Source organism: Vidua macroura, chromosome 3, assembly GCF_024509145.1.
Source record: "Vidua macroura isolate BioBank_ID:100142 chromosome 3, ASM2450914v1, whole genome shotgun sequence".
NCBI classification, from domain to species: Eukaryota; Metazoa; Chordata; class Aves; order Passeriformes; family Viduidae; genus Vidua; species Vidua macroura.
Window position 1 is genome coordinate 32,635,670 of NC_071573.1, and position 14,874 is coordinate 32,650,543.

At 49.3% G+C, this 14,874-nt stretch overlaps 1 protein-coding gene across 1 annotated transcript in view; it reads left to right on the forward strand.

Moving 5' to 3' along the window:
- Nucleotides 1–7,629: 7,629 nt before the first annotated feature.
- GALNT14 (polypeptide N-acetylgalactosaminyltransferase 14) overlaps nucleotides 7,630–14,874 on the forward strand; it is an 89,591-nt gene continuing 82,346 nt past the window's right edge. The window contains exon 1 of the mRNA XM_053972484.1: nucleotides 7,630–7,799. Within this exon, the coding sequence (XP_053828459.1) occupies nucleotides 7,671–7,799 (129 nt within the window). The 5' untranslated portion in view covers nucleotides 7,630–7,670. The remainder of the gene's footprint in view (nucleotides 7,800–14,874) is intronic.

Here is a 14,874-nt window from a genome sequence, read left to right on the forward strand (position 1 = left end):
TCCAGCTAACTATAATGAGGCAAGGCACTTTGAATAATAACTTTCCTTTGGGTATAAGGCTATCTTAATTTTTTGTGTGTTTAAGTTGGTAATTGCCACAGAGTTTGAAAATCTTCCAGGTTTTACCACTCCTAATTATGTTCTCATGCATATGCATCCCCTGCTTGTGCGCTCATTACTGCGAGGAGATCAGAACCCCGAACGTTGGAGCGGTTCCCTCCAATTATCTTCCATATACAGAAGTTCCTGTGAAAAACCTCTCCTGCATGGGATGGCCCAAGCTATTTGGAGAATGTCTTGCTGTCCAGAGCATACATTTTGCTCCAGGTGGTAAAATCAAGATGGGTTTCACCCCTCACGTGTCTCGCGCAGACTGCTCCTTCCTGGGATGTCTCCTTGCTTGTAGCACCAGCAGTTGAAATACTACTTCAGGGGAAGTTATTAAGGTGTCCTAATGGAAAATATTTCAAGTTTCAAGGGCTCTGATTGCCTCTTTACCTGCTCTGTTTGCATCTATTGATCGTTCTGGTTCAACAAGACCCTCTGGGACTAACAAACGCTAACAGGTTTGAATGCATTCATGAGGTTCTATGCTGGGAAAGAAAAATAATGCTGTTGGGCTTCTGACTTGTTCTTGCTCAATAACAGCAAAACAAATGTGTGCAATTAAACATTATTTTGTTTTCTAAACAGCAGCCTTGAAATTTTGTCCTGCTAGTAGGGGAATCAAGCTGCTGCTTTGCTGTCTAACCAACAGCAATGATTTGGTGATGGGAAAGGAGATGTTAATCCACCTGAGCACGGTCAGGGTAGAATACCATTCCCTTTTAGATAGGTAGGATTTCTAGCACCATGTGTGTTTTTGTGTAGGAGATCACAGTGGATCCTATGAAAAGATCAACATGGAGCAAGCACAGACATTGACATTACTCACTCTTTTTGTACAGACTAACTGCTTGTTAACTAATTGTCAGGGAGCTGTTGGGTTAGTAGTTGTCAGCCCCTTGGAACTTTTGTACTTAGAGGGAGGTAGCCTGATCAAATAAAAATCACTGTCTTCATGCTTAAAGCATTGGATTGTATATGAAGAAATGTCTATTCCTAAACACTTCACCTAAATAATGGGATTAAAATCTTAAGAAGTAAGGTGGTGTGTGACTCACTGTCTCCAGTTTTTGTATCCCTCTGGAGAAGGGTGAGATAAACAGTCAGGAATTTTTTCTATGAAAAGTTTTATAGGAGGAAGATGAGGGTAAAACTTTCCACCCAGCTGTGAAAATTTTCCTTCCCCAGAATTGCCTGGTGCAATATTACATACTGCCAGCTGTGTTAATAGATGCCTAGATCCCAGTTGGCACTGGGCCATACTTACATATCCCAGAAATAGAGATTTAATTCTGAAGTCTGCTTAACACCTGCACACAAAAGGACAGAGGCATTAAAGGTGCTTTAAGGACAAAGCTTTATTTTAGCTAATGTGTTCTCTCACCCATCACATGACTGTTCTTTATTCTGTTGAGTGTCACCTGTCCAAACCACAATTATGGGCTTCAATGTGTCTGAGAGACACAGTCCTGCAGCTGGCTAAAAGGGACTGATTTAGCACATTCAGAGCAACAAAAGGGTTTGGTCTGAATTCTGGCAAGGTTCTCTGCTTTTAGAGATGGATGTGGGGGAGGGGGTGTGTGCATGTGTGTGAATGCACACAGGAGAAAAGCTCCTTGGGAGGCAGGTGAGCAGCTTTGCTTCCCTTGGAAGTCCCAGCAGCACTGGGGTCCCCCAGGAGCACGTGTTTTACCAGAGCTGTGCTGAGAACTGCAGGGTGCCCAGGACCTCACAGGCTCAGCTGCTGCTGGTAAAGATTCACCTGCCCTGTGCTCTGTTTATTGATTTTTTGCTGCAACTTGGCCCATAAACTCTCTACTGCCTTTGGTCTCAAATGGCCTTTGTGGCCATTTGCTGTGCCTGCCACTGGTTGCTGGTGCAGTGACCTGGAGCTAGGCAGCTTACCCTACCAAAACAAGGAAAAAACAGGCTATGGGATCAGCAGTCATTGCTTATCCAGGGGCTTTTTCCAGAAAATGGGAGAATCAGGAGAGACTAACAAGCACCAGAGACATCTGGGGACAGACAGGATCCAGAAAGCTTTATTGTGGCAATAAAGCCCAGAGGCAGGGCTGATCAAAAGCAACCAGTGAACAGTACTGAAGGTGGTTTCAGTTGAAGAGCACTGTCCAAGGGAACTGTTCTTTGCTAAAATGTCCCTCAGTCACACACTGAAGTTGATGTGTCTCCCTTCAAATCTCCCATTGCTTTTCCCCTTGTTTCCACACCTGCTTAGATTGGCATCATTGGGCACTTGGAAATGCTGTGAGTAAAGCCTGCATGTAGTCCAGAAAAACATGTGCTCCACCAAATGGAGACAAGGACTGGGGAGCATGGAAACTAAATACAAGTGGGTGTCCATTTGATTGCAGTTGCTGGAGATGGAAAATACCTTGAGGTAAGCAAGAATTTCCCCCAGCTTTCCTCCAGTTTTACTACATAGAAGTCTTTGCAGTTGTTCCAATGGTGGGGGAGCTCAGTGCTGCCTCATCCATCAGTGCCACAGACACTAGCCTGGAGGTGGGAGTCTGACTTGTAGGAACTGCAATGACTGGGTGTGTGCTCTTGCCCATCGACTCGGGAAGCAGCTTCTGTTGCTGCAGCTGACTTGATGAGAGTTTCAATTAACAAATGCTATTAAAGTAGCTCTCCTCTTTATTTTATTTTTTTTAATGCATAGCATTTCCTGACAGCTTAAACATTTAATTAACTGGAGATGCCATCGTGGAAAGTTTGCTAGAGAAGAATGCTTGCTGTTTAATTAAAAGGAAAAAAAAATCCTTTAGAGGTACTGGAAGAGATCTGCTTGCAACACTGATAGAGCAAAATGCCTGCAGGAACTCCTGCATTTCCCTTTCTGCATGCAGCAGTAGGTGAGGAGGTGCAAAATGATATCATCACCCCAGAGGAGAAGGTGAGTGCTTCACAGCTTCAGTTTGACCCTCCCATTTAAGCTGCAGATGTAGGACAAGTTACAGTTCTGTTACCTCAGCAAGGGAGAGGAGACAGCCAATAAAAAGTTTTTGTTTTGTTTTTTTAATACTTAAACTTACAATTATCCTGGTATTAGGCCAGAGGTCTCTCTAACATTTTTGGTCTTCTCCAAGGGCACACAGGAAGAACATTTTTCATATAAGCACTGGTCTGATTTTTTTGGCTTCTGTTACAACACAAAAACAACGGCAGATCTTGCCTGCCACAAAAATGACTGCTACTGTTCACATTATCTTCAACAGCCATCATGGAAGCTGTTTTTTGAGATGACAGGGTACTGCCTGAGGTGGCAGAGAGCCTTTGCTGCCCTCACAACGCTGAGGGCTCTGTGAGATGGTAGCTGTAGGTAGGAACCACCAGCTCAGCACACATTTGCACCTCTGCAGCAGCATTCCATGGGGCCACAGCATGGTGGTGTCAAGTGCTGCAGAGTTGGGGACCCCCATGGCAAAGCAACAACCTCCCTGCTCCTGTGCAAAGGACTTCTGCCCTTCCTTTCCTCACACTGACCAAGTGAGGCTTTTTGAACAGCTACAGGTTGGAGAAGCTTTGTTCACATATAAAATATAAACCTGGAAGTCACTGACATGACTGTTCACATTTGAAGCACAGCTCCACCCATAGAGGGGTATCAAATGGTTCTGAGTCATCTCTGGGAGCAGGCTGGGGCTGTGGGGTGGTGCTGAGCCAGGGCATGTGCTGGCTTGTTGTCCTGGAGCTTTTGCACCCTGGCTGGCATCTCTGCTGCTGGTGACAAGGGACAGCTGGGCTCCTGCTGAAACAGGCCAATGCTCAACACTTGCCAAAGCAGCTATTTGGGAGCACAGTAGCACACCCTCTGCCAGAGGTGGGAGAAAAACCTCTGAAAGAGCATCTTCCCCTGAGCCTGGAGCATGCACCACAGAGGCACCACTGAATGAAATCCAGCCCCCTGTATAACCACCTGTTGCCATGCTGATCCTTTCAAATATTGATCTCTCATTGCAAACACAGTCTTTCTGATATATGTGCTACTGCAAGTAGTACCTCTTCATGGAGATGGTGCACTGCTATGAACAGCACTGAGTGCTGGGCTACCCCAAGCCACCAACTGATCCAGATCTTCCCCTGGCAGTGGAGCTCTCTGTTCTAGAAGCCACTTTCAATCCAGAGCTCAGTGGGGCTCCTCCATCTTACAAGAACCTCCCATGTTCAGTTGAGACTCCTCAGTATCCCCTAGTTGGGGGTGGATTTTCATCTTTTCCTCTGATCACTTCTTGACTGTATCTGTTTAAGCCCCTTTCAACTTTCTGAGAAAAAAAACTGCAAAGTATTTGTGATCCTTTTGGAAAAGAACCACTCTGTGAATGGAATCTCAGATGTGAACTGAACTCAAACCCAAGAGTATTCCTAGTAAAAACTGCACTGAAGCAGTGTCCAGCTGGTTTGTAGACCCAGTGGGATTAGATTCTCTTGAAATGTGCTTTACAGATGTCCTTGAAACAGCAAGGAAAGGTACTTTCCCCTTCCACCCATTCCTCAAAAGACCGGAAGGGCCACCGTCCAAAGTTGTGGTTGTGAAGAGTCCCCCTCCCACTCAGAAATCATGTCTTATTTTTCATGAAACAATCATTTTCATCAGCTTTTCCACGCTGATACCAACAAATGCCAGCCACCCATTTTCTAGATTGTTTTTCTGTCTCTGGCTGTACTGCCTGTAAATTTTGTTGTGTTGGAAACAGGTAATATGTTATGGGCCTCACTTGTGAAGCAGCTGAGATTGGCAGATAAAAAATTAAAGAAGTGGGAAAGATATGGGTCAATAATACAACAGAAGATTTTTTTTATTGCCGTGTTTTTAATGGAATTGCAGTAGGATTTTTATACAAATCTCTGAAAGTCTACAACTTCAAATAACTCTGAACCTCCAGATTTGTATTCTTGCCTTATTCTTGTTTAAATAGCTGTTACCATCATCTGCTTGATATATTATCTGTCCCAGCACAGAGGCACACTGTCAGGAGGAATATGCTTCCTTGGGAATGACGCATTGCTAGAGCTCCTCGGGTCTCCTGCCTCCACACGCTCCTGCACAGAGCGGGGAGTTGTACAGCGTCCCCCTGCGGCTGGGGGCAGTGCCAGCAGTGGTGGCAGTGCCAGCAGGGAAGCATCGAGCCTTTCTTTGCCCGTTCTCTGCCGGGCACAGCGAGTTATCCATCACGGCACCGAGCCCTGCCAGTGAAGCTTTCCCTCAGCAGAGGGAGTTGTTTCTCAAGGTAATAAGAAAGCATTATCTGATTGCATTTTTGTCAGGTATGTCCTATTTATTACCTTACCTGTAATCTAATTTGTAATGTATTTCCTTGATATTTTCTATACTTCCCCTCTGTATTTTGTAATCGCTTCCCCTGAAAGTCTGACCTACAAAAAATACAAGGTTTTTAATCCAGCTTTGAATGATAACACCCTCCAGGTGCCTTTATCTGGAAAAACTCTCCTTGCACAGAGGGAGGTCTGGTAAGAAAAACTCAGCACCCTCTGAAAATGTGTTCGGGGAACACTGTTTAACAGCAGCCAAAGTCCCTTTGTCCCAGGCAGGAAAACACCCGTGGCTATTTTCTACTTGTGGCAAGGTGATCTTTTTGGTCAGAAAGCCATTCCTGATCCAAAGGAGGTATGTGAGAGGTAGAAACCAGTCTGTCCCTACGGCAGGAAGGCAAGAAAACAACTATAAGCCATGTAAAAACTACCACTGATGTGACTCAGCTGCTGAAAGCTGCTCAGGTGTTTTACCTAGACTGTCAGGGAAAAGCATAAGGCAACAGTTTGGGGAGAGAGCAGCACCACCTAGGTCCCAACTAAGTTGGGCAGAGATGTCTCATGGTGGCAGAGTTGAAGTGTGATGGTCCAGCTACCCTGAAAACAGGGCTGAGGAAGGTTAATTGGCATGACAAATGATGCACACCATGGGAACAGGTTGCATTTTCAGGTTGTGTGGGCTTCCCATGTGACATCAGGGTGGTGACTCACCAGGGCATGAGCCACCTTTCTGCCCTCTTCCCACCTGGTTAGTTCTTCTCCTGCTTGGCCATAAAACAAAGTTCAAACTACCTGCCTGCTGGACCTGGATTTCCTACTTCTGGAAAAAGTGTTCCAAAGTCACACGGCTTTAAAACAAAGAGAAATGTCCCTTTTTGTGGATGCTAATGAAATTTTTATCTGGGCATCTTTCTGTGAATGTTAGGCCTGAGAGGCATGGATTATGTTAGGGAGAAGGGCTTATTGAGCTCTGGAAATAAATCAGAGGAGGACAGAGGATGAAGATCGCAAATGATAAATTAGCAAGTGACAGAAAACAATTGCAGGAAATAATAAAGCCAGGAGAAGTGTGTGGGAAATGCATAGGAGAGGTTGTTTACAACATGTGCATCGGACTTTCCAGCATTTGAGATCTTATCTCTATTTCATTCCATATGTTACTTTATGCATGGATTCTTGTTTTTATGGGGTTTGTTCTATAGTTTTTGTACTAACATGAATGACTCACATCTGCTCCAATACTTGATTTATTCTCTAATGTCTTCTGCAAAGGTTTGCTCAGCTCATGTAATACTTGTCAGTGGCAAGATCGGAAGAGCAGCTTCAGGCAGGTGAGCAGGGATAGCTGGGTGAGACAGCTCTTTTCTAGAGTCCTACTCTGTAGTTGTGTTAGGTGTTTTTTTTCCTCCTCAGCAACGTCTGTAATTCCCACTTTGGCTGCCCTGTGTGGACAGGCCTGCTGTGCTGGGGCTGTGTATGGAGCCAGCAAGGAACACCCCACGGGACAGGGATGACGGCTGAGGCTCGTCCTTGCAGGACCGTGGCCCAGTACTGCTGCTGCCGGAATACCAACAGCTGATGATTATGATTTTATTTTTTAAGTGTTCTTGACAGCTCTGGAGACACACATCTTCTCTTCCAAATCCAGTAATTAAATTCCACCTACCTGAATTCCCCCTGCTGTTTCAATTGGTTAAATTAATCTTCCCATCATGTCTGAGCCTCCTCTGTGTGTTGTTGAACGGTGGCCTCCTCTCGCCCCGGAGTCGGGCGGGGACCGGGACCGGGACCGACCCGGGCCAAACTCGCAGCGGCGTTGCCCTGCCCCGCGCATCCCTTCGCGTGCCAGTGGCCCCGACTCACTGACGGAGGCAGGGCAGAGGGATGGGCGTCCCCGCTTACACACAGACACCCCCGCGCCCTTCGGTGTCCCCATCCCAGGGGCTGCCTCCCCGCCGGCGCGGAGCGGGCAAGGCAGGGCAGCAGCTCCCCGGGGACCAGTCCGGCTGCCTGCGCGCTGCACCTTTCCCTGCCGAGCGGCTCCGGCTCCAGCCCCTCTCCTCCCGGCGCCTCCTCCTCCCGTTCCTCCTCCCCTCCCCTCCCCTCCCCTCCCCTGCAGAGCATGCACAGCCCGGGACTCGCGTCGCCGGCTCCGAGGCGGGCGGGCGAGACCGTCCTCTCCGCCAGCCCCGCTCCCGCTGCCCCCCGAGCTGTCCGCGGGTCCCCCCCAGCGCCTCCCGGTGCCCCCGCCGGACTTTTCCCTCCTCCCGAGAATGAGGCGGCCGACGCGGCGGCTGGCGCTGTCTCTGCTGGGGGTGCTCTGGCTCGCCGCCCTCCTCCTCTTCTTCTTCGGGGCGCGGAGGAAGTTGGAGGCGGCGGAGCCCGAGGGACACACGCCGGAGGTAAGGAAGGGATGGCGGGGCCGCGGCTGCTCCGGCGGGACTTGGGCGCGATGCCGCCGCCGCCCGGGGAAGAAGTTCCCGGCGGTTTTCGGGACCCCCACCCCATCGCGTTCCCCTTCAAGTTTGGTACTGGACCTGTGCCTTTGCGGGGGGGGGGGCGCGGGGGAACGGACACTGGGGTCCTTTCCGTACCCCCCGGGCTTGGCTTTCCTCTTCCCCTCCCTCCGCTCGGTCTCGGACAGCGGCAGCCCCAGCCGCTCCCCCGGCCCGCTTCACCGGGTGCTGCGGCCGTCGGGGGTGCCCCGGCCGCGGGTGCCGCCGACGGTACCGGCCCTTTGTCCCGCCGCCAACTTGGAGCATCCCAGGCTCCCGGCCCTGGGGACACGGGGGGACCGGTGCGCCCCAAGGAAACGAAACGCGTGGTTCGTGTCACTGGTGGGGAACCGGCGGCTCCTTTCCTCCGTGGGTCACGCCGGGCTCCCGAGCTCTGCCCTGAAGGAGAAGGGCTCGGTCCTGTCCGGGCTGAAACCAGAGGGGAGCAGATTTGGATGGTCCGTGTTTGGCGTACGCGGGTTGGGCGAGCCCGGTTAAAGCGCGGGGGCTTTCGCGGCTGGCTGCGGTGGCAGAGCAGGCACGGGCAGGGCTGCTGCCCTGGGAGCCCCGGCCGGGCTGGGACGAGGGTGCCCGTGCAATCGCGCCTTTCTGTGTCGTGTTTGAGCCCCCGGTGTGACAGCACGGCAGAGATGCGAGGAGCATCTCGCTCCACACAGGGAATGAATCAGAGTAGTTTCACTGCCCGAATGAAAAGCAGGGGAGCTGCGAGCAGCTTCGGCTGAACGAGGTCCCGGGTTCTCTCCGAGTCCGTGTCTTCTCCTCCTCGGCTGAGAGCGGCTGGGGCTTAGCTGAGGGTTAACTTTCCAAAGGACATGGATTAGATGCTGCTTAGTTGTACAGTTGTAAATCTTGAATTAATTAATCCGGGTTAGAGCCCAGCTCCTGAAAATACACTGAGATTGGGGTTATTGTGGCAGAGAAAGGGTGTGAGCCCTCACCCCCATTTTTTTGCACCAGTGACACCCAGCAGTGTTTGGCCCACAATATGTGACAGCTTTACGTGTTCGCCACATCTTTGGAGAGCCTTATATATGTGTCTGTCACCTCAGCAACTGAATTAATGACCTGATTGGAAAAAAAAAAAAGTCAGAACTCATAAAGCTTACTTTGATTTTTTCATCCTGAGGAATTATTGGTTTTCCATGTTTTATTTTTAATAAAAATGAGGAACTTTCTTCAGGCTTTTGTAAATCTTTCAATCCTAGAAGAAGGGAGTGAATCTATGTGACTTCAGGCTCCAAAAAGACATAATTATCTATATGTTTATTTATTTATTTAAGCTAGGGAAGGCAATAAATAAGCACTGAAAATAAATAAGGCACGAAAACACAGAAGACAAGTGCTTTCTTAACTAGAACTGTACTTTAGTGTCGGAACTGTGTTCGTAAAGATTGCAAAAAAAGACCTCCCCTCTTTGACAGGGGCTACTATAATCTCATTGAAATGAACTTTGCTTCTCGCTTAGCAGCAGCTGCCGCTGAATTGCTGCCATTTTGCAACCCATTTTGACTTTCTGCTCCCATTCAAGGTTCCCCCCACCTCGGGGTGTAGGTTGCTGATGCTGTTACAGGTTGGTCTTGACTCCCGCAGCAGGTGAAGGGAACTTCTGCCACACAAGATCTGTCCCCACGTTTTGAAGCTGCCACTGCCAAGTTGCCATAACTCCAGCAATTTGACTGCTTAAATTGCCTCTCCTTCATTTCTTCTGAATTTTCCATCCAAACAGTTGCATCCCCTTGAGATCCATGAAGTGCAGATTGTTTTTTATTTTTTAATGCATTACATTTTTTGGCTTCAAAAACTGATTTGGAGCAATATGATTTATAAGCTGCTTGTGAGCATGGGGATGTGGTGTCCCTTCAGTTAACGCTTCTGAACGGCTGCAGAGCTGACTGGGGTACCAGAGACAGGAATGCTGTGGTCCAGAGAGGAGCCTGGTGCTGTGTTCTGTTGCCCTGGCCAGTGAGACTGGCTGCTTCTGATGAAAAGTTGAGCAGTTAAGGGTTGTCCTCCCAAATTCCTCGGGAAACAGGAGGAGGTGATGGATTGCTAACAGCAGCTCAAACATTTTAAGACAGCTACAGAGGGGAAATGCAGCAAATCTACATAAACTTTCCTGGCAACATTTTCCAAGCTGTTCCCTCCCCTCTTCTCTCCCAGTTGAGTTGTATTTCTGTGGGTGTGGGCACACCGTGTATCTTGCCTTGTGTAGGTTTAACCTTTAGACCTTTCCAGTTAGGCTCCAGCTGGTATTGCGCGTGCCTGTCCCCTCCAGGGCTCCCAGCACACATGGATGCTGGAAGGCCACGGTGCCCGAGCTCCCTGGCTGGCTGTGGCACATGGCTTGCTGAGAGCTCACGGAGCTGCTGCCCTTGGCTCCACGGATGCCCATCAATCACTGTTATTTTGGTCACTGTGCCCTGCTTTACCCCAAATCCTGAGCCAGGTCCAGGCCTCCGCTTCCCAAAGGAAGGCTTGTGATGTTTTTCTTGCAGTCCTATGCTGGGGTGGGCAGGGTCTCCAAGGGGCAGGACCTTGGTGTGAGGGGTACGATGCTTCCTTTACCCAAAACGTGCTGCTGGCTTGGCATCTCAAGGACTTGATGAAGGTAGGCATCCAGGGAAGGTCTTGCAGCAGTAGCTGAGCTTTCCCGAGCTGCTCAAGCCCAACGAGGTGGGTGCAGCAGTCTCTTGTAATTAACTTGGCTTCACCTTCCCCTGTAATTTTTTCCCCTGTATTCCCCTGCAATCCATCTCTATGGATCTCTTGCTGCTGCTCAGTGGCAGGCAGGCAGAGGTCCCCCCTTCTTGCCAGCCCTTGCTTCCCTCAATCCCTGTCACCTCCTTTCCCTCCTTCTCCTCCCTGCTGCCTGCAGCTGCTGGTGGTACATGCCAAGGCAGCAGCAGCAGGTTGAGGCTGGATTTTAGGGTGTGGGACTCGCTCCTGGCTGTGAGGTGTAGCAACCTTGCAGGGCTGGTAAGCTATGGAAGAACAAAACTGGTCATGTTTAGGACTATGAAGTTGTTCCTGGGATAACTTCGCCAGTCCCTCCGGTGCTGTTTTTACCGCTGTTGTTTGGAGTTTGGGGGTTGTTTTTTGGGGCAGATCAAGCCCTCTTAGTGTCGTAAGTAACACTCGCCCTTTCGCTGCCCTTTATGCAGTCCTGTGACTTGGCTGGGAAGAGGAGCCGTAGCAGGGTGCCTGCCCTTGCCAGGGAGCATTACCCAGCTGGATGCCTGCTTAGCAGCCATGGGCTCTGCCTGCGGGGACACCAAGCCTGATGGATGGGGGTGTGAGGACACGGGGCTGGCCGGGGTCATGGATCAGCTGGGACTCCTCGATGCCTCCTTCCTTCCCTGCCTTTTGGTGGAGGGTTTCCAAACACTTTGCAAGCTTTAATTAGTTCCAGCCTGTCTCTTACTTGTCCCGGCAGTTTTCCAGCTGGAAAAACCAGGACCCAGAGAGGCTAATTGAACTTTGTATCCTTCTGTCTCTGGTGGACTCCGGAGGAATTGGAATAGTTTTATCGTCTTGGAAAATCCGGCTGCCAGTGACCCACCTGAAGTCACCAGGGAGGCAGTGGTGGGGCTTGGCATGTGCTCCAGTAATCCTGGGCTCATGGCCCCATCCTACTGCCTGGCATCTCTCCTGCCTCCCTCTGATCCATCCCACTGCTCTGCTTTGAGGGGGGGACATATAAACTAATAACTTAATTACATTAAGGAATAATGAGGGGAACTGATACGCAGGATTAATTACAAGCAAAATCCCACATTAATTGTGAGCAGTACTTGTAGCTGGCTCTGCAGCAGTGCTTTGCTGGTGTGCTGGCTCTTGTGTCCTGTGCCAGGCTGTGGCTGGGGATGTTTATGAGGGGGCAGGAGATAAGTAGGTGTGTGATAAGCCCTTGGTCAGCTCATTTCCTCCACCTGTATCAGACAATAGTGGCTGTATGGAAGAGCCCTGCAGCAGGGAGAGGCTTTCAGGAGTCTGGGTTCCCACACTCGGGGCCAGGAGTGTGTGCAGGAGGGGCAGGAAGATAGTTTTTGTTTGGTTTGGGATTTTATTTCCCTTCATTCCTTCCTGCGTGCAGGCTTGCTCCCTCTGATGAATGGCTGAAGCACAGCTGACAGCCTTTGGAGGGAAAGCGGGTCTGTGAAGGGCTTGACTGCAGGAGAAAAGCTACAGAGGAAAAGTTTCCTTTATTAAAAAAAATGACCTGTTCTGCTTGACTTGTACTAGTGTTTGCAATGCAACATCTCCTTTCTGAGTGTGCTCAAATGCAGCTGGGGGATGGCTCCTGGGAGATGTGGAGAAGCTCAGCAGCCTCACTGCCTGCTCCACTGCTCAGCACCCTGCAGGGTTGGACCTCAGTGCAAAGGGACCCGTGCCAGCTTTGTGCTTATGTGCCTTGCACCAGCCTGTGCTTCCTTCTGCATCATCGCCATCTAGAAAGCCTCAGCACCTGGAGCTCAGCTGACAGTCTCCAGATATTAAATTCCTGTCAGTTTTATAGCAGCAGAGCCACTTAACAGATTAAAATAACTGTGTATCCTGCAAAAATTCAGATCTTGACAATTAAGGGATTGAAGTAGCAAGGCTGTTTGGAACAAAAAAAAAAAAAAAAAAACAAAAAAAAACAAAAAAACAACCCAAACCAAAACAAAAAAAAAAGTAGAAAAAAAAAGAAAAAAAAGAGGCAGAGTGTTTAATACCCAGGAAGCTTGCATTGGCTGGGGACATGGATAGGTCCAGGATGTGAGAGAAGGGGAAACTTATTTCATGCTTTGTTGGTGAAATCCCACTCTGAAATCTCTAGGAGCAAAACAAGGCTTTCTAGGATGTGCACAGCTTTGCTTGTAAAGAAGGTGTGATGGAATCCAGTCCCTCTCTCTCTTGCTTGTGTGTTTAGTGCTGGACAAAACGGAAAGCCATGCCCAAGCGACCTTCATCTGTGGGATCAGGCCGGACAGGTCTGGTGGAGCAGGGATGAGGTGAGGAAGTCACCTCAGTGGCTAAACCAGCTGTGGACAAATGGTGAGCAGCCTGCCTGGTGCACCTCGATTAATTAACATGCCCGCTGAGCATTACAGCGCTCCCTGGGATACCTGTGGAACAATAACCAGTCAATGAAAACCCTCCTAATTTTTCACTGGTAATTGCAATGAATGAATTTTGCCTCCATTACATTCTGGTGGAGCTCTGTGTTGCAGCTGTGACTGATGGGGGCATAAATATTGATTGAACAAGACCTGTTTGCTTTGCAAAACAGTGAGCATTGGAATGTACAGGTGCCTTTCTTAGCTTGGTGCTTTTAAAAGAAGTATCAGGGAGGGAAGGAAAGGAGGCAAGGATTCTGCTTCTCTTCTGGTAGGAGTATAAATAAATTTCTGTGCAGGTGGTACATGTTTTGTTGACAAGAATTGTTGAGCACCAGAAGATGAAAAATACTTTTTATTGTGCTCTGAAAGGATAAAAAGAGTTGGAAGAGTCCTGCTGCTTCACTATGAAGGAGTGTTGGAGATGGTGATGCTCTGAGGGTGGGTTGGGCTCAGGAGTGTCATGGTTTCTCTTGTAAACTGCTTCTCCTGTCAAGGTCCCTGTAGAGCACCCTGCACATGGAATTGCTGCAGGCTGCAGCGTTCCTCTTCAGCTGGTGTGATGTGGTGTGGCATCATCCTTTCCTAGGTAACAGGGAAGGGCTCAAGCCCTTGCTGCTGGGTTTTTAGGAGGACTCAATTCTGGCTCACAGCCTGGAACCCTTTGTGACCTTTAGGGGTAGGCTTGACAAAAGTCTTAACTTTTGAGCAGGGAAATCTGCAAAATCAGCTCTGTGTCTGGATGCCAAGGCTTCAGAGACATAGCACATACATTGAAGTGTCTCCATGCTTGAGAAAAGTGCTGACTATGAGGGAAGATGCTTTGTCCTATTTATCCTTTCACCACCTCAGATATGCACAGAGTTGGATTGTTTACTCAAAACCTCACTGTTTTCTCCTCGCTCTTCCTTTCCTTGATAAGAAAGCATCATCCTGATTTATTTTGATGGGCTTATGGCCCAGGGCCTGTCTTGGCTGGGTTTACTGCTTGCTCTGCTGAGACATCTCTTGTCCCTGGCACTGCAGTGTGACCCGTGCCTCCCCACAGGCAGGGGACTCTACACATGGGATGGCTGCAGGATGAGAACTATAAATGGCAATGCTGTGCCTGGAGAAGGCAGGTCCTGGGGAAGGCTGGTACTGTGACTAGAGGACTTTTGTGCCTTCTGAAGCTGAGAGGTTGGTTGTATGTATAGAGACCAGGGCCAAGCATGGAGGGCACGCTCTTGAGCTGCTGTGGCTCCACAGGTGTCAGCTGGGCGAGCTCCAGCATGGGAAGGGCACTGCCAGGAGATTCGGCCTTGCATATAAAACTGTCTTGTGATCCCTCATGAATGTGGGTGCAGTGTTACTGTCCCTGGGACAATAGCTGACAAATCCCTGGGAAGCTGAATATTGGGGGTTTTGTGTGCCCAGTGTTTTTCTTGGGCCCATGAATGTTTGTGTTCTGTGTGCACAGCTCACGGGGCTGCCACTTTGGTACCTCTGGGTGTGTTTCTCTGTCCTGTAATCTCTTTGCCAGTGGGAAAAGCAAGCTTGGAAGAAGTTGTAGAAATGCAAAAGCAACGTACTCTGCCTGGGAGAGTCTCATCTGTGAGGGCAGGCCAGCATTTGGTGCAATAAAACCAATTAAAGGGAATGAATCTGCGGAGAAAGCAGAAGTAGGATCTGTTTAAGGAAGACGTTTGCGTGAAGGAGTAATTACGTGCAGCCTAACGACAAAGGGTGCAGTGGATTGACTATTAATTGGAGTAGCAGGAGCGGGAGATTGCTGGCATTAGCTGTGTGTTTCTTGCTGGCTTCCTCCTGTTTAAAGAAGGAAGGGGTGAGGAGCAGATGATGGGGGGGAGTTTGCTCTCAAT